General features: G+C 41.8%; 1 protein-coding gene across 1 annotated transcript; it reads left to right on the plus strand.

Moving 5' to 3' along the window:
- Positions 1-494: 494 nt before the first annotated feature.
- On the plus strand, positions 495-10,947 carry LOC311311832 (uncharacterized protein). Its single transcript, XM_084441611.1, has 11 exons — positions 495-649; positions 2,876-2,922; positions 4,803-4,927; positions 6,216-6,363; positions 6,686-6,952; positions 7,251-7,395; positions 7,677-7,828; positions 8,206-8,345; positions 9,534-9,638; positions 9,822-9,911; positions 10,069-10,947. The coding sequence occupies exons 1-11, from the start codon at positions 618-620 to the stop codon at positions 10,246-10,248; spliced, it is 1,431 nt and encodes a 476-aa protein (XP_084297737.1). The 5' UTR covers positions 495-617; the 3' UTR covers positions 10,249-10,947.
- Positions 10,948-20,008: the final 9,061 nt, after the last annotated feature.

The following is a 20,008-nucleotide window of genomic DNA, read 5'->3' on the forward strand; positions in this document are numbered from 1 at the left end:
GTCTGAGAACACGTTATCTGGGCTGGATCTTTTCCCATACCTGTGTTCTAGAAAAGTAGAAAGATGGCTATTATTAAAACTATAAGCTTTTAAAAGATGTGGTCTATCTTCCCTAACAAAACCACACCATTGCATTACATTTCTGTGTGTAGGCTTAGTGGCCTACTAATTTATAGAGTAGACTTACTACATTAACTGCTAAATTCTTTAAATTGTCGGCAATCTGGGTTGTTAGATTAACAACCTGTCCCACTTCAATTGTGTACTTATTAGCCCATTGAATGGGTGATTCATGATGGGGCTAGGAGAATGTGGGGGAAGCAGACAAGTCATGCTTCCCAAAGTAGAACAAATTATTGAGTCTGTTCCACATGAATGGGTGCTCTTGGCACAATTCGATCAATGAGTGGCGGATCCAATATCGATCCTGTGATTCACAGATTAGGGATTCATGAGGCTAATGTCCAGTAGGGGGCGACACAGGACAGTGATCACTGTGAACATTGACAGCCTCGGGCCGTAATTGTGAGCAAAACATCGGAATTGGTCGACCAACCAAGGATGAACAAGACAGCAACCAAATATACCGTTTTTACAATCAAGGACGAAAAAAATTGATGTGTATGGCGTTAAGAAAAACGCATGCAGTGTGAGTAAACATATCTACCTAACTTATGGTCGCCTGAACTTTTGGATGTTACGCAAGGTTGGTTTGGGCATGGTCCGTGATAGGCACATCGCCTACTACTGTAATAGAGTGCCCATCTTGCACATTATTTCTAGTTTACCTTGTTATATTATATTTGCTTGCATATTACTTTTGTTGTTTTGTAGATATTCACATGATTTTTGTCACAGACTTTTTGAACGTCACAGCGCCATATCGGGAGTGGCTGTGTTCCCAATCGCATAGCCTACATTTACAGCAGACGTAGACTAGCCTACAGCAGACGTAGAACAGCAGACGTAGACTACAGCAGACGTAGCCTTTGCATGCAGTAGGCTATGAATACATTACAAATGGATAGGGCACTACTAGTCTGCATCAAGTATCACAGACTGTTTCTCAAGTAGCCTAGTATATGGGACCTGGCTCAGACTTGTATGCAGGGCTGCAGTGGTGACTAAATAAATGGGTAGGCTATACCTACTAGCTCTGACTAAAGTAGGTATTCTGCCACAGAAATGTAACAGTTTTTACATTTAGTGGCGTAGCTATAGAAGGGGCTATAGCCTATGGGTCCATAGATAAAGAAGTGTGTAGGCCCTATTAGTGGAGCGGCTTAGCACAAGAATTGTGCACTTTTTGAAAAAAGCATGACCTTTCTACCATAGTTAGGTTATCCCATCAATTATTTTCAGATGTGTAAGGAAGCCAAATTTTAACCCTGACGCCCAGGCCACACCAACTGCGTGACTGCGTTGAACGTATCGCAACCGCCCTCTCTACTTGAACGCAGCATACGTCACTATTTGGCGGTGGCTGGTCGTCTAGCATCGCTATCTTCAGCACGCTCTTCAGAACTGGTCTCATTGTTGAAAGATGTGAGAACCGGCTCTGTTGTGTCTATTTATATTAGTATTAACTCCCTCCACAATTCGAATATAGGCGGGAGACAACATAATAGGCTGCCGATGCAGTTTTTAGATCAGTATTTGACACATTTTTAAATAAATATTTTATATATAGCCTTATAGTCGTATATGATATATATATATACAGCCTATAGTGTACGTGATGCTATATAGCCCAAAAAGTGATTCAATTCTCGCTCACAATAGGGCAACCATAGAGGTAAACGTTACCAGTTAGCTACGAGATCGTGAGATTTTTCGAAATTGAATTTCTGCCTCACGTATCAACACAAAACTGCATTTGTAGTTCTGTGTCGTTATAACTAAGATATCTGTCTGAAGAAATAATTTTTCCATGGACATATTTAGCCAATATTTGATTTATAAACTCCCTCGCTCTGCCCCGCTTGGACGTCCGCCATGACACCTGTCCTGAAATGTTCGCCTGGCCAGTGATTCTATGATACTTCCGGCCAGATCTATGCAGTGGATTTGATGCAAGCGTTCGATAAATCCAACGCTTGCGTGATCCGAAATGCAGCGCATACGCTTCGGAACGCAACCCTGTTGGGAAAACGCAGCGTTACATTGGAAATGACTGGAACTTCCGGTGCAACACAACGCAGTCACGCAGTTGGTGTGGCCTGGGCGTGAGGCCAGGGAGAGTGATGCTGCGTTCCGTTTGTATCGGAAACGTTTGACGCCAATCAAGATGGCTACTCCGCGCATCAAGTGAAAGCTGTCATGTTTATTAGCGCTTCTGTATTAGGCTACCGGTATTTGTGTCTCATTAAATCGGTCGTACCCACAATATTGTCCGACGTCTATCTGTGACAAATGTTGCTACGAAGTTCATATGCGGAAAATAGCATGGTTCGTTGTTATCAACTGATACTGCTAACGATGGCTAACCATAGCTGACTTGCCTAAAACTACAAAGACGGGGCGAAAGTGGGGTTTTCGCGTTTTGTTTCTGGAACGCATTCAAATGGGATGTGACGTCGTCCCTGGCGGGAATCCCGACGTTCTATATCGTGGAGCTCCGCCCCACAGGCTTCGCTCCTAGTGGCTTGACCAATCGTAGCTAGCTACTCGCACTGAACAATTTTTACTATGCACGCACCTCGACCAATGGGAGTAAACCGGTGCCTTACCAGAAAACCCGCGAACCCAGGGTATAAATAACCTGACATAGAAAGGAATATTATTCATATTTTCATTGCTCAATATACTGGACTGCATGATAAATTGAGGCTCGATGCTGCTTTGCTAATTTAATGCTCATTTGCTCCCTGTGTAGGATCATGAGGCTGTGGGTGCTGTTGAGTGTTCTCAGTGCCTACCAGGGTGAGTATGGTGATATCCCCTTACTAGAGAAAGACTGAATGGGGCCCACATTTCTGGCTTCAACTGCACTGTCTACACTGCAGAGCTCATTCCGTGATGGTATTTAGGATCAACCCTCTGTGTGTAATCCAGCAAATTTAGACCATACAGACAATATATACACTCGGAGTAGAGCCGCTGCTCCTTTGCGTCGAAAGGAGCCAGTTGAGGTGGTCTGGGCATCTAGTGAGGATGCCTCCTGGGCGCCTCCCTAGGGAGGTGTTCCAGGCGTGTCCGGCTGGGAGGAGGCCGCGGGGTAGACCCAGGACTAGGTGGCGGGACTACATCTCCGCACTGGCCTGTGAGCGGCTAAAGATTCCCCAGGCAGAGCTGGTTGATGTTGCTAGGGAAAGGGATGTCTGGGGCCCCCTGCTGGAGCTGCTGCCTCCGCGACCCGACCCCAGATAAGCGGATGAAGATGGATGGATGGATGTAGACAATATATACACTCAGTTGCCCACTTTATTATTAGGTACACCTGCTCATTGACGTAAATAGCCTGCTCCTCCAAACAGCCAATCATGTGCCTGCAACTCAGTACATAGAGCACGTAGATATGGTGAAGTAAGTAAAACTTTATTTCTATAGCGCTCTTCACAGCATGAGTGCACAGAGTGCTTCACAGTGGAATTAAAAATACAAATCACACATCCAGAACACAGATATAAAATACATATGCACATATAAAATACAGGCAGTTCTTACTAAAACATAAAAACCACAACAACATAGAAAAAGTCAGTAGTTGAGCTACAGATGGCCAAATGCCTGCCTGAAAAGGTGAGTCTACAACTCTCTTATAAGAGTTCTCAGATGTCGAGGCTCCCAAGTCCTAGGGGAGTGCCTTCCAGAGCCTAGGGGCCACCGTCCCAAAAGCTCGGTCACCCTTAGTCCTTAACTTGGTCTGAGGCACCACCAGGAGCCCCTGGTCAGACTACCTCAGGGCTGGACGAGTATAGTTGGATGAGGTTGCAGATATAGGCGGGGGCTTGACCATGGAGGGCTCTGTAGGTGAACACCAGGACTTTGAACTGGATCCTGAGGTGCACTGGGAGCCAATGTAGGAAGGCAAGGATGGGGATGATGTGGCATGACTTCTTTGACCCAGTGAGCAACCTGGCAGCAGAATTTTGGACCAGTTGAAACTGGTCCACAGATGATTTAAGACAGGTGAACAGTGAGTTACAGTAGTCAAGCCTGAAGGATATAAATGCATGGACATTTCCAGCTCAGCATGAGATACAATGGACCAGAGTTTTGCAATGTTTCTAAGGTGGAAAAAGCAGGTGCAGTTCAGAGACTTTACATGTTTGTCCAGGTGCATAGATTAAACATACTGCATGAGTGTCTGTCCGCCATTGAGGAGTGGACGGCGAGCAACTTCCTCCAACTCAATGCGGCTAAGACTGAAGTCCTGATTGTAGCCTCAGACAGCATCGCCTCTAGGGTGGTAAAACATATGGGGTCCCTAAATGGAAATGTACGGCCTAATCTGAGAAATCTTGGTGTTATTTTCGATCAGTCTATGCACCTGGACAAACATGTAAAGTCTCTGACCCGCACCTGCTTTTTCCACCTGTATTAAGGCTGTTCTGGAGGCAAAAGGGGGTCCTATTCAGTACTAGTTACAGTATAGGTGGCCACTGAGTATATAAAATTGGTAGCTTTGTCTCGTTTTTCTGATAAACCCCCTATCTGCATGTAATGTCTCAAAACACAATATGAGAGGTTCACAATGTACAGTATGTTTTTTTATTATGTGAAATGTATTGGCAACCTTTGTAATGTTGAGTGTTTTAACTTTAACGCTAACTTGAACTTTCTGACAATCTTTCCATCAGCTGCTGATGTGTGCAGTAGAGATGACTTCAGCTTTGATTCTTTCCAGTCCCGCTATATGATATCAAGAAAAGTGTTATTCACTCCAAAATCTCCACTGCGCCCTGCCAGGATGGTGATGGATGAGGTAAGAGAGACATGCAAACGCTGTCAGGTTGACAGATACACATTGTCTCCTGGAGCCCCTTTACAGATGGCCCTTCACCTGCTCACCTCTTAGGGTTAATTTTTCAGCCCACAGGCCTTGCACCATCACTGGGATTCTGACGAATATCTTAAGCTGGGGTCGAGTAGATTCATCTAGCCTCTAACCACCTCCCATTCCTAAGCCTTCCCTACCTCCACTCAAAACTGCACTACTACTGTGACCTGGACGTTTGAATACAGTCCTTGAGCCACTTAGGTTAAACGGCGGCTCTACTCGGAAGCGAGATGTCTGTTGGTGTGGTTGCTAGAATTTAATTTAGAGAGAAGTATACTTTTAGGAAATTAAAAGTCTAGTGTAACCTGTTAGAACCTTTTTCCTGCATGCATACACCTAACCTTTTACAGTACAAAAGAGAAGATGCTATTCCCCAGAAGAGTAGTCTCTAGAGGGAGAACAATAGACCTTTTAACTTTAAATGCAAATTTATTTCATTACGTAATCAATTAATTGGGAAGTAAGCAATAGCAAAGCATAATAGATCAATAATGAATACAATAATGTGATTAAAATAAAATATGGGTTAGAGAGAGAGGGTAGGCCAACTGGCCGGTTCTAGCTCACCCTACGCTGTCAGCCCTAGTCTGACAACTCCAACAGTTCCTGTTATATCCAATTCTTGCTTTCTGGTATTATGTCTTATGCTAAAATCCTTTCAGCGTAGAATTGGAGTAGTGCTGCCGAGTATCTGGGCTGGGGGACCCTGGTTCCGAATCCCTCCTGGATGTTTGGACCGGAGCTCCCAGCTTTGTAGTCATCCAGGGGATGGAGTCCCACGGAGCATTGATGCTCACCAATTTATATAGAACGCCGAAGCGGAAGCAGGAATAGCTGTCCCATGGGACCTTCATTCTGAAAAAATATGTACGGTAGTCAATGGCGATAAACAAATAATTACTTGATCCCGTTTGAATTGTGCCATGACCATCACATATGATGTTCGTCAATTTAAAACATAATTTTGCATGTCAAGAAAGTCACATTTTGTCGTAATACTGCAAAGCAGTTATTCCGTAACGAGTTTAAAATTAGTATAACACACACACCACCATCATCATCATCACAATGTTAAGGAGTCAGTTATTTTGGTGAGATGATGATAATTGGTCTTGTTGAGTCATAACAGAAGCAACGTCACCTTGATTCAGACTCAATTGCAGTGAAAAAACATACATTAACTACATGTGTGTTTGTGTTTTTGTGGTTTAAGAGCGGGACTCTTGACCCTCGGTTTAGAATCAATAGTAGGACGGCCACTGTGAAAATATTGTCTGTGAATAAGGATTACGATGGTGCTTATTCAGTCTTCTGGCCTGGAATGAACAAGACACTGCACCTTGTGACTCTTCGTGTCAAAGGTGAGACCCCATCAGAACACATCCTATTGATTTTTTAATAAAATATTTACGTGTCAAACAAATAGTAAAAACAACCATTTTCCACTTCAAAAACCATTGCCCCCCCTTCACCTTCAAAACCCACCTTTTTAAAACTGCTTTTAATTTCTAATTCCTCTCTTGTTTTAATCTGTTAAACACTGCTTTGCTTAGTTTGAGTGTTACGGTACTCTTTGTTGATATACTTTGTTCCCTTGACTTTATTTTTTTATGTGTGTAAATGTTTAATTGTCTTTCAATTACTGGATTAAAATTAATCTCTGTTCATCCACTCATCTCTTAGATTGCCCTGTATACATGATGTTAGAGTATGGGAGTAGCTACTCCTTTGAGGTGTATAGCCTTGTGGAACAGATCGACTACTCTACTTCCGATGACGGCCCGATAACGGTGATCCTGTGGAACCGTACTGAGGCCATAGAGAGGCCTAGGGGGACTCTGGAGAATGGAAGGTTTGTGGTGAAGAGCCTCACTCAGACAGATGGGGGTTACTACACCCTCAGAGACAAAGAAGGGCATCTACTTAAGAAGTACAGGATCACCATTGAAGGTGAGGGGTTAGAGATTGTAAATACTGGGGTCAATTCTACACTGGATCCTTATTATCTTGTGTTTAGACTTAAACATCTTTTTTGGGGGGTGGGGTATGATTTAATGATAATATGTTTATGATGATAGCAAGTTCACACTAAATTAAAATGCTGTTATGCACATTTGAGTCTTTTAGTGTCTGTGATTATTCTTGTGTTTGCCCTTCCTTCCTACAGTACATCTGTATTGTGGTCTTAGTACTGTATGTCACTGTACTCAGATTTCCCCAATCTCTCTCTCTGTCTTCTGACTTTCAGCGCTTTATCGGAGACTTATTTTCAAGACAGGAGAAGACTTCACCATCAGCTTCCCTCTGGATGCTGTCCCCTTTAGCCTCATCTACCAGGCCGAGATGGTTAGCTATCCGATCACTCTGATAAAGGATGGACATCTGGAGGACAGGTGCATTAATGTTGTTGTTGTTTTTGAAGGCAAAACAAAATTAAGGTGTGTAGGAGAGAATTAAGATAAAACTAAGGTTCCCACACACTTTGCAAGCTTAGCCAGTGTGCATTTGTTTTATTTTTTTCCCACCTCATTCAGAGGGGATGAAAGCAGACAGTGACATACTGTAGAGGAGAGGGTAAAACAGGAATTTGCTGAGTGACGATTAGAAACCTTGTTGCAAGGGACACCTGGACTTGTGTTTGCCTTTGTAGACTGAGCTATTCTCTCACACACAGTGAAAGGTTCGAGGGAAGGATCGAGCTGCTGTCCACAGGGTTGGAGATCATGGAACTGGAGGCCCATGACTCGGGCACCTTCAAATTGATAGACAGTAATCGAAACCAGGCCCTAGTGGTGGAGCTGACTGTCACGAGACGAGGCTTTGCAGGTTTGGTATAATAATAATAATAATAATAATAATAATAATAATAATAATAATAATATTAAACTTCATGAATCCATTTTACATTGTGGAGTTTTCACTGTCGTTACCCAATCCATCAACAATGAGATACATTTTACAGAACAAGAAATGTTTCCTACAGTAACCCCAAGACAGTTAATTCTAATACATTCTTATAAATAAATAATCGGCACTCTGTCTTCTCTATATGATACACTTGGTTATCTTGAGAACTGGCCAATGAACGAACGAACGAACGAACATGCAGAACATCCATGATGGACACTTTGAACTACCTGTAGTTCTGTCATTCCTGAAATGCTCACTTTCTGTCTCTCTTTTTGTTGTTATTTTCTCAACAGATTTTGGAATCAACTACATTGCCCTCATGGGAGGTGTTGTGGTTGTTATTGTGATTTGTTTGTGCTGTGCAAAGCGTTTTTGCTGTAGGAAAAGGAACAGCACCACAAGCATCCCTGTGACGCAGGTCTACCATCATGAGGTGAGGACAACCGCAAGAGAACTTCTAAGTTACCTGTAAATGTTAAGTGTTGAATCTGCTGTTAAGACAGAAATGATGTATGATGTGTAGTGGTTAATCATCTGGTATAACTTTAAAGGACCATACCAGTCTAAATATGATTTGATCTCCTAAAACTAGTCACCCAATGTTTATCACATTACCGCAATCCATTTTCCGAAGTAAAGCTCACGTTAAAAGGTATTTGCATGTTCGCGTTTTACTTACATTTCAAAAGTTGAACATGATAGCTTCAAAACCTATTTTTAAATTGTTCCCTCATTGTGCTGACAAACTCGCCCAGGTCAAATAGTTTTTGTTTTAATTACATTTTCGTTCTATTAATACATCCATGGTTTTAAAGTAGCACTGAAATGAAAAAAGCTTCCTGTCCTATTTTGGTTCACATAATTGGTCATAGTGTTCACCTATTCAACGATGTATGCCAAAAAATTTACAAAATTATATTTTTGTTGTAATCTTTTATCAAAGTATATCATTTCTTACTTTCTGGAAAATGGTAGGTCACGTGCAATGACGACAACAGGTACCTTAGATTTTAGGCCAATAATCTCCACCCGTCAATCAACGCTATCTGTCTATCTAATCTGTCTAAAGTTATTAAAACCCGTCCACTTGTCAATGTTCCAATCATATTCCTTTAAACATATGTCCCATATACATAGCTTGTTTGCGTCGGAAATACGTCAAACTACGGAAGTTAGATGATCTCAAACGTCCGTTTCAGTGCGACTTTAACCCTCTTTGCACAGCCTACGCCAACAGTCTGTCGTCTTCCTGTTTACATGGTAGCCGCTGCTAGGAATGCTGGGTAGAGAATCTAGCATAGGTGGATTAGAGAATATAGCGCAGGAGTTCAATGGATTCAAGCAAAAATCATGTAAAATAAAAACTACTGAAAATGATTTATAACTAACTGGGCGAGCTTGTCAGTGCAACGAGGGAACAATTAAAAAATATGTTTAAAAGCCATCGCGTTCAACATTTGAAATGTAATCAAAACGCTAAAATGCAAATATCTTTTAATGTGAGCTTTGCTTTGGAAAATTGATTGCGGTAATGTGATATACGTTGGGTGACTACTTTAAGGAGATCAAATCATATTTGGACTGGTATGGTCCTTTAATAATGGTTCTGTTTGTTTTGCAGACCACAACTAATGATCAGAGACAGAGTCAGCCTTATTCTATGGTCATCAACCAGTCACCTTCTGCCAACAAACAACCTCAAGCCTCAGATATCCTGAGTCCACCTGTAGGTCCAGTTTCAACACAGTTTCTCATTTTTACTTAGCACTTTGGTTCTCCTCTCCCCAATTAGTTTGTTCCTTCCTTCATTTGTTCCCTCTGTTCTTTCATCTGCATCTATTTTCTGTTCAGTGTAATAAGAGTGACATCTTTAATATCTGTCTAATAAATGTGCCCATTTATTCCATAGTCTAACAACGTCATTGCTGGAGGTGGTGGTGACTTGGGCCCATCTAGTGAATTTGCGACCCCAGCCCATGTTGGCCCCATACATTTTCAGGTATGGATTTCTGTTTTCTAATCCCTCTCACAATCATTTATAACTGCAAGAGTCTACTGTACACACACTTTAATCTCTCTTCCTATCTCTCTCACAGATACACACACTCCCACACACTTACCCTGATCCACTCTGTGTCCTCTCCCTCTCTGTTCAGGGCTCAGCTGCAGGAGGAGTGGATGCTCCCACTGTTACTCTAGGTTTCGACTGCCTCTCCTCTGACTCTGGGACCCAGTTTGAGATTCCTAAGGGACGAAACTACCCCTCAGCTCCCCTCCTCAGCTCAGACCCTCCCTCCTATGATGTCTACACTTCTGACAAATTCAACTTCCTCTAGGAAATGTACTTCTACTCTGTTTGCACTAATCCTGTTGGATTCAGCTAGTATTACTTCACTGTGGTATGAAAAAAATGCTATCAGGTATATCAAGTTTGTAGCCAAAGTAGGCTGTGTAATATATATTGAATAGGCTCTCTCCTACTCAAATATTATGTTGAATCGCTGCCAGCCTAGCCTCACACCTAACCAAGGTTTTACCAAGATTTAGAAGAAATCTGGACACATTTTGAGAGGTATTGTGTTAAATGTTCTAGACGTCCAGGGCGAATTTTACTTTTTTAATAGGTTTGGAACCATTGCCAATTGTATAATTCTGTTACCTGTGGGAACATACTGTACAAATTGACTCAACACATTTGTGGGATTTTGGTGCTTTGTGATATTGAATTTGTTGATTTTTTAAAGTTGTATTTTACTTTATTTCTTATCTTTATCTTCTTTTATTGTGTTGCATCTCACATCTTATTTTTTCCTACTTTTTGTTTATTTTTTGTCGATTTTTATGTGAAGCACTGTGCATGTAAATGCTCTGTTGTAAAATTTACAAAGCATTTTTCCACCTGCAAAAGCTTAATTATTCAAAAAATTATAAGTGGAACCCTGTTCAATCCAGTTGCCTTTTAATGTCACACATACTGTATTTTGCATTTGCACTGTCCTGCACCTTTTCCTATATCGTCAACGTATGCCAGTACCATAGACGAATTCCTAGTATGTGTGTACCATATACATGACCAATAAATCAGATCTTGAATTGAAGCTGACAGTCACCTGTGAATATTTAGAGCATATTGCTCTAGAGCCCCCTATTCCATGCAACTCTCATCAGGTGCCTCGGGACACTGAAGAGCCTGAAGGAATAGAGAGGGAAAAAAAGTGTATTCCTGTATTGGTGATGCTAGAGCGGTACCTACAAAAATAGTGACTTCTCCTCATTACCAAAACCAAGTGATAAAAAGTCTAGAATCATTGTGGCTGATGGCTCATGCAAATGTTCTTATGGCTCAGCACGTGTTCTTATAAAGACCCGAAGGAGGATTCACATCACACCAGTTTTAAAAACAATACACTGGTTACCTGTCAGTTTTAGAATAGATTTTAAGATTCTTTCATTACCTCCGGCCCAGCGACAGCGCAGGAGGACTGTGGAGTCTCTCTATGGGTCTGGGACACTTCATGCAAAAAACTGGTGTTCAAATCCTGGCAGTTGATTGGTAGCGGCAGAATCCCAGTGACACAAATCAGTAGCCCATCTAACCTGGGCTAGCGTCTCATTTGCTGCTCTGCCCTGTCACTCTTTCAATTTTGAGCCTTAAACCTGCCCTCAGAACACCAGCTTGGGTGGCGAAGTGTAGTATGCGGAACACAGCAATTCAAAGTAATATTTGAGTCTGGAGAGAGACTAGGTATGTCGTAAATGAGGCTCTGTCCACAATTCTAACCCTTTAAGTTCAAAAAAGTTTTTTTTATATAAAAGGTGGTCTATTAGACATTGCATTTTACATGGTTTAAGCCATATTAGTGGAAGAATAAAGACATTTATTTTTGTACTACCTCTGTAACTTGGGTCTGTTTTGGTTCGGCCTGTGTCTGTGTGGCCCGGGATCTTGGAACCTTCAAAAGAGGTCTTTTTCCTTTTCTTTTTCTTCTTCTTCATCTCCAACGCCGTGGACAGCAGCTCGATCCTTCCCTCCAACCCTTCACTGTGTGTGAGAGAATAGCTCAGTCTACAATGGCAAACAGGTAGGCATTTATTCAAATGTAAGCTGTGAATAAAATATCTCTAAAATAACCGAAACAGGCCATGCATCGTATGATAATCTACTGTTCAATTGGTCTATGCCTCCCTCTGTTGTCAGTATAGTGTTACACAGTGGATCATGCTTAACGCATTCTACAGGGTCTAAGAATAGCCACCAAAGAGCTACTACGGGTCTAAGAATAGCCACCAAAGAGGTACTATACACCTCAAGCTCTGCACTCTGTGGGATTATAAAGTAGACTGCCTCCTGAGTAGAATAGACTATACTTTTACTGAGACACCAAGCATATCATTTTGTATGTACGAAGCAAAATGTATCTGGCAGTAGTAAAAATGAATTGCGTTGCACCTAGCTACCACCTTAATTTTGTTTTGCCTTTAAAAACAACATCATCATAAAAATGTGATTTCGAATGCGAAATCGAGAGTTTAACATGTTTTTGAAAGATTTATCAAGGTGCCCATCCACATCCATTGTATGACCAAAACGGTGGTAGAGCAATTATCAGACTTTCTCAAAAGAGCTTTTGTCGACGTTTTGATCTGAACCATTGTATATGATAACCTTAAAACAGGGCTAAACATGCATTTTCCCTTTAGGCTACTACTCCTTTAAGACGCACTTCTATTGAATGAGGGCTAATATAATAACAACTGCTGCGCCTGGCAAATCCTAGCGCTTGAATCCGTACGCAGGGCGTGTCTTGCCAGGAAGATCACACTGATCACACTGGGATACCCAGATAATATGGCGCTGTCTGTGAATGTCATGTGAACAGACCTACTGATCTACTAAACAAGAACAGTAACAGTAATCGCATAAAATAACACCATGGTAAACTAAAGAGGTGCGAAGTGGCCACTTTATTAGTATGGGTGGATTTATAATATCCTATTTATGCCCAAAACGTCAATCCCAAGGCGCGACCTACCTGTTAACTCAACGTGCACATGTCAAGTTTCCTCCTCCTTAAATGTTAAAAATAAGTAGCCTAGCCTATATGCGGTCTGTCTTGTTGTTCGATCACTTCGATGTTGTTTGTAATGTTACGGCGAGGCTGTCTGATTCAGAGACGTAGGAGGCGTGGCCAGGAGAATGTTGCAGAAGCAGAAAGGACCAGGCGTGCTTCACAAAGATGCTTCCCATTATGTCCGAGACGGACACATTCTTCAAAGAGTCGGAAATCTGGGTTCTTTAGATTAACAACCTGTTTCACTTGAATGGGTGCTCTTGACACTTTTCGACCACTGAATGGTTGATCCAAGATCGTGTGATTCATGAAATAGAGGCAGGACAGCTGACAGCATCGAGCCAAAGTGAACAGAACTGTAAGTGCTCGACAACCAAGTATAATAGGCTAGTTATTTTTCACAATCAAGGACAAGAAAGCTTGATATGTGCACGGAGTTAACTGGTGTGAGTAGATATGGTCGCCTAAACTGTTGCTTTACGCATGAATTAAATCCGCCCGCACTGTAATGAAGTGCCCACTTTCGCGCTTTATGTAGTTTACTATGGTGCCATTTTATGCGATTGAATGCGTACTGTTGTTGTTTAGTAGATCAATATTCACATTTGATGTGGCACAGAATTTATGCTACTAAAGCGCCATAGCTCTGGTCCATGGGCGGTTGTCTGGGCTATCCGCGAGAGGCCTATATGCCGTCCTGTAAGCCAATCCACGGACTTCATAGTTGCATAGCACCATCTAAAGATAATTGTTTAGTCACTGAAGTGAATAAGACAGTTTTCGGACAACGAAAGCCTACGAGGCAGCATCATATAAAAAGCACCCTTTTGCACTTAAATCACATCCACTGCAGCTGGCTTCGCGATCCAGTATTTAAATAAATAATATTATCTACGTGAATGAGGAAGGGGGGATAGCCTCAACAACCGCCCTGGAGCGCCATATTACTGTAGTCCATGTAACCCTAGACTGAGATAGCCCTTAGTATTTCAATGTGGATAAATATGACAATTCTAAGAGATGCCAAGTGCATAGGGGATATAGAAATCAACATTTCATGAAAGTAAATACGATTTGGGTAAATTCATAGTATTCCTATTTGATTTGCTGAATCTATTGGACTGCATGACAATTTGAGGCTCGATGCTCATTTAATGCTCATTTGCTTCCTTGTGTAGATCATGCAGCTGTGGGTGCTGTTGAGTGTTCTCAGTGCCTACCAGGGTGAGTATGGTGATATTCCCTTACTAGAGAAAGACTGAATGGGGCGCAATTCTCTGGCTTCAACTGCACACATGATTGCAAATCATATGGCTGCAACTCAGTAGGCGGTTCAACCAAACATTAGAATGGGCAAGACCTGTGATCTAAGCAATTTTGACCGTGGTATTATGTGCCAGACTTGGTGCTTCTAGCATCTCAGAAACAGCTGGGGCAACAACTTTGGGGCAAGTTCACAGAAAATGATGCAATAAACAAATCTGGTTGCGCTGTGAGTGTATACCTCCGCCCGTGATGCATGTTGCACATCTCAAATCAGGTTTTCATTGATAAGCAGTTGGTATTTGGGGATTATTGAAGTTCAACGACCACTTCCTCTGCATTCAAAGCCCACACCAAGGCCAGACAGAGTATGTATGGGTAAATACGAGCTGCGCTCTTGTGCCTATGACCGCAGCACAGCCGTGCCAATAGCCACCATAAAGCACTCCCTCTCATGTGTTATTGCATAAATATTATACGTTTAGGCCTTTAGTTTGTAAACAAGTCTCTCACTGCAATCTAGCGGTAGGAAATTGTTTATTGCCGCTTTAAATTTAATATAAAGTAAATCAGATTAATAAGATCAATTTTTCTTTGCCAGTCTCTCTCCCCCAGCCCAGCAGTTTTATCACCCAAACTTAGGTTAGATACGCCCCCTCCCCTCATTCTGATTGGTTCTTTATATTGTCATTGTTCTTATTGGTTGTAACGCGAGACAACATCTTTGCACGCTGCACCAATCTGTTTTCCCCATGTTTTATACAGTATATGTGGCAAGACAATATAGGAGGTGATGCATGTACTAGAACTTATAACACAAATTAGTTCTGCAGCATAGTACATAAATGTTTTGTTAGTTCAAATGCATGATTCTAAAACCAGACACCTACAACAGTTTTTTTGCATACTTTTGGACACTCTTGGTCTTTTTTCCCAGCCATGTTGGCACTTCTGCCAACATGTTGAATGCAACAAATTGTGGTCTATTTACTTCAGCAAAGTGTGCCTCGATGCTGACTCATGAGAAGGGTGCATAAAGGGGGCATTGGGGGTATAGGGTGCACCCTTGCCAAACCTGAAATGAGAAATGAGACCCTACACCCTTGGCAGGTACGCACACATGAAGTGCAGGAGTACGTACTTTGGTGCAAGAGTGGGTACTGGGACAAGGCCTTTCATGAAAATTGGTCTGGTAGTTTTGAGTTATACTGAAACGGAACGGAAAAATGGAATTACTCACAGAATCACTCACTCACACACACCACCGAGAACATTTGCACTTTGAGGAAACAAGCATGAATTCACAATAGCGACCACGTACAAGCTAGAGAGTAGGCTACAAGCATTTTCAGTCAGACTGAATCTTGTCCTCTTGTCTAATTAGTGGATTAGTAACAGCTGTGGTGCCACATTTTTGCACACCCATACACGGCCCAGTGGACAACAGCAGCACTGTACTTTTGTGGACCGACAGTGAGCTCTAGAGCGGATGGTCGCAGCTATAAAAAAATAAATCATCCAGTGAGAGGCAGGTCTATGGGAGAAAACACTTTCATGAGGTCAGAGGAGCGGCCAGACTTATTCAAGTTAACAGAAAGGACACAAATGCTCAATTAACAGCTGTTAACAACAGTGGAGTGCAGAAGGGCACCTTGTTGAATCGATGCCAGAAAGAATTAAGGCTGTTCTGATGAACCCCATATTGTTGTCATATTTGTTTGTCTCAAAACAATGAGTGGTCCAGAATGTACCGTATGTTTTTGGTTGTGTAAAATGTATTTGCAACTTTTGTAATGTGGAGTGACACTTTTATAAAATGTTTTAACTTTAACTCTAGCTTTTTGACAGTCTTTCCACCAGCCTATGCTATTAGAGACTATTCCTTGATCCTACAACGACAAGTGTGCGCTGGAGAAGACTTTGTCTTCCCTTTTTCTGACACTATGACATCACATAAAGTGCTCTTCACCCCAAAGTCTTCACCGGGTTCTGCTAGACTGGTGATGGATGAGGTGAGAGAGACATACAGACACACAGGTTGACAGATAAACATACTGTACACACACACACATATTCACAATGTTAGGGAGTCACTTTTGTTGAGATGGTGACAACTGGTCTTATTGAGTTATAGAAGTAATGATGATTCAGACTCAATTGCAGTGGAGAAAAAGAATAATCCAAAGATACATTAACTACATTTGTGTTTGTGTTTTGTGTGTTCAGGGTAGGGCTCTCGACCTTCGGTTCAGTAAGTTTAGGGATATCCTATCATATAAAGTGAAATTATTGGATGCATCCACGGATTACGAGGGAAGATATTCAGTCGTCTGGCCTAGACGAAACACGACAGTGCACCTTATTTCTCTCAGTGTCAAAGGTGAGACCCCATCGGAACACAATTCTATTGATTTTAAAATCAAATGTGAATGTGTCAACCAAACTGTACAAACGGCCCCTTCCTCCATCCCTATTCTCAAGGCTACTTACTTACTTACTTAAAACTGCTTTTAATTTCTAATTCCTCATTGTTATCTGTGGAACAATCTGTTTTGCTTAGTTGTAGTGTACTCTTTGTTTTTGGAGTTGTACTATTTGGTTATATGCCTTGTTCTCTACTTTATTTTGACTTTTTTATGCTTTGTTGTTTGATTTTATCCTTTGTTGAGTCATCTAGAATGTCTTTGAGTGTCCTAAAAAGTGCTATACAAAACAAAAGTATTATTATTATTATTATTATTATTAATAATAATAATAATGATAACAACAATAATCATAATAATAATTAATGTATTTCTGTAATGGATTTAAATGACTGGATTAAAGTGAATCTCTCTTCATCCACTCATCTCTTAGATTGTTCTATAAAGAAGAAGATAGACTTCGGGAGAAGCTTCTCCACCGAGATGACTAGAGCTGTGCAACAGATCGACTACTCTCCTTCCAATGACAGCCAGATGACTGTGATCCTGTGGAGTCATACTAAGGCCATAGAGAGGCCTAGAGGGACTCTGGAGAATAGATTTTTTGTGGTGAAGAAGCTCACTTACACCGACCAGGGTTACTACACCCTCAGAGACGAAAATGGAAAATTACTGAGGAGATACCACATCACCATTGAAGGTGAGGGGTTCGAGAATGTAATTACTAGGGTCAATTCTACACTGGATCCTTATTATCTTGTGTGAAGGCGGTAAGGCGGCACCTTTCTCTTGTCCTCTGACTTTCAGAAGTTCATCAGAATCATACTCATAAGACGGGAGAGTACTTCACCATCAGCTTCCCTGTGTTTGTTGTCCACTATAGCCTCACTTACCAGCCCAAGCATGGGGCTAGCAGGGTGGTCACTCTGATTCAGGATGGACAGCTGATGAACAGGTGCATTTTTGTTGTTGTTTGTTGTTTTTAAAGGCAAAACAAAATGAAGGTGGTAGCTAGGTGCGTAGGAGAGAAGTAAAATCGCTAAGCTTGCAAGTAGAAGTTTAACTGTAGAAGCAAAGTTTCGTCCAGGCATGCTTGACGTAGGTCAAAGGACCAAAATGTTGCTTCTTTAATAAAAGTGTTTTATTTGGAAGCTTAGCCAGTGTGGACTTTTCGTTGTCTCCTACGTACATAGCTACCAGCTAACTCAGGTGTGTAAAAGACTTCATTCGTCCAGTGTTCCTTATTTTTGAACCTCATTCAGACAGCAGACAGTGACATACTGTAGAGGAGAGGGTAAAACAGGAATTTCCTGAACCAGGATTAGAAACCTTGTTGCAAGGGACACCTGGACTTGTGTTTGCGTTTGTAGACTGAGTTATTCTCTCACACACAGTGAAAGGTTCGAGGGAAGGATCGAGCTGCTGCCCACGGCGTTGGAGATCAGGGAACTGGAGGTCCAAGATGGAGGCACCTTCAAACTTCAAGACGTTGATCGAAACCTGGCCTTAGTGGTGGAGCTGACTGTCAGGACACGAGGCCTTGCAGGTTTGGTACAATAATAATAATAATAATCTATACAATCATTCCAGAAGACGACGACCGTACGTTCTTAGGATCGATCGTATATGCACACGTGTCAACCGGCCAGTGTATGAAGTTGACATTTGGCAGTTCTATTCTTCGGCACCCCCAAACGTGCAGTTTCGTCTGTGAAATGTTTTGCATCAGCAGTTCTCGACTGTTCGACAGTGACACATACAATTACACACAGTGGGCCTCATTTATCATTGTGCATACACCCTTTTTCATTTACACCTGATTTTTGTACTTGCTTTTTTCCACAAATAATGCAAATAACTCAATGGGAAGTATTGTGAGATATATACACAATATTTCCCATCGAGTTTTGTCATGATACATCACATTATTTGCGGAGAAAAGCAAGTACAAAAATCAGGTGTAAATTAAATAGGGTGTATCCACAATGATAAATGAGGCCCCGTGAGTGGCGACACAGCACACACACACACACAAATGCAATTTTCGGGAGTCGCAGGCGGAAATTATTACTTGCATTTCTCCCATCCAAGCTGTCCTCCTCTAGGGGCAGCCAGGAGCAGGGACAACCTCGCCAGAGGTGCCCGGGGACCACGTCCAAGTGCTCAGTCCAGGTCTTGGTCAGGGACTGGACTGAAGAGCAATCTGTTCTTCTGCATGTTTTTCATATTGGGTTTTTTGTGAACATGGGGAGAACATGCAAGAGGCCTGAAGACCTTCTTGCGGTGGCTTCTTTACTAGGTACTACGCCACCGTGCCGCACGTTAGCGATTTTGGGGTTCAGTGTCTTGCTCAAGGAGCTGGGATTAAACCGGGGACCTTGCGATCCCCAGCCGGCCGCTCTACCTCCTGAGCTATATGCCCCCTATAGCCTGGAATTTTTGAACGAGGGCCTAATTTTCGACTTACCCATAATGTTGTTGACTGATGCAGATCGTTTTGAGCTGATTCCATGCTGTCTGTTGTTCGGGCATTCACGGCTCGAACCAAACTGGGTAGCATTCAAAGAGAACCCACTTCTCAGAAAACGGCTGCAATAACACTGAATAATGAAGTGAAATTAAATGACAATTCACTCTGACTGTCAGGCTAGAAGAGAAAGAGAAATCCTGCACATTAAAGGCACCGTGTTCAGTGAAGGTACAGCTCGCTAAACTGTGTACCAACTAATCTCACACATTCAGTGAAGAAAGCGAGGTGCACACGAGTGGGCCGTTGTACTGCACGGGAGTGTATTCCTCCGCATAGCAAACAAATTTTTACCGGAAAGCGCCCGTTGAGAACCGCTGATCCAAACAACTTCACAGGCGAGAAACAATGTGTCCTGACCAAAGGGAATACTATGTATCTCTCATAGTCGTGTGAGTTTCTCTTTCAAACTACCACATAATGTACACAATAGTAGCTCACTAGCAAGCTTGCTCACGTTAGCAAGACAATTCAATAAAATTCAAGAAATCAATTAAAAACACATTTAATCTTAGATCAATAACTTTGCCAATATTTGACAAAACACCTTAAACCAAATGTAGATTATTCAGATAATGTATGTCCATCTATGACAACCTTTGATTTTCATAAGAAAGTGTTTGGAAATGTATTAAAATGCAAGATATCAATGTATTAAAATTCATGAAATGAATACAAATATATTTAATTCTGCTTAGATCAGTAACTGCCAATATTTCACAAAAACAACTCAACCCAATTGTTGAGTATATTAATAATGTATGGCTGTCTATGGCAGCCTTTGGTTTTCACAAGTAATTGAATAATCATT

The sequence above is a fragment of the Borostomias antarcticus genome (assembly GCF_949987555.1).
Source record: "Borostomias antarcticus genome assembly, chromosome: 8".
Taxonomy (NCBI): domain Eukaryota; kingdom Metazoa; phylum Chordata; class Actinopteri; order Stomiiformes; family Stomiidae; genus Borostomias; species Borostomias antarcticus.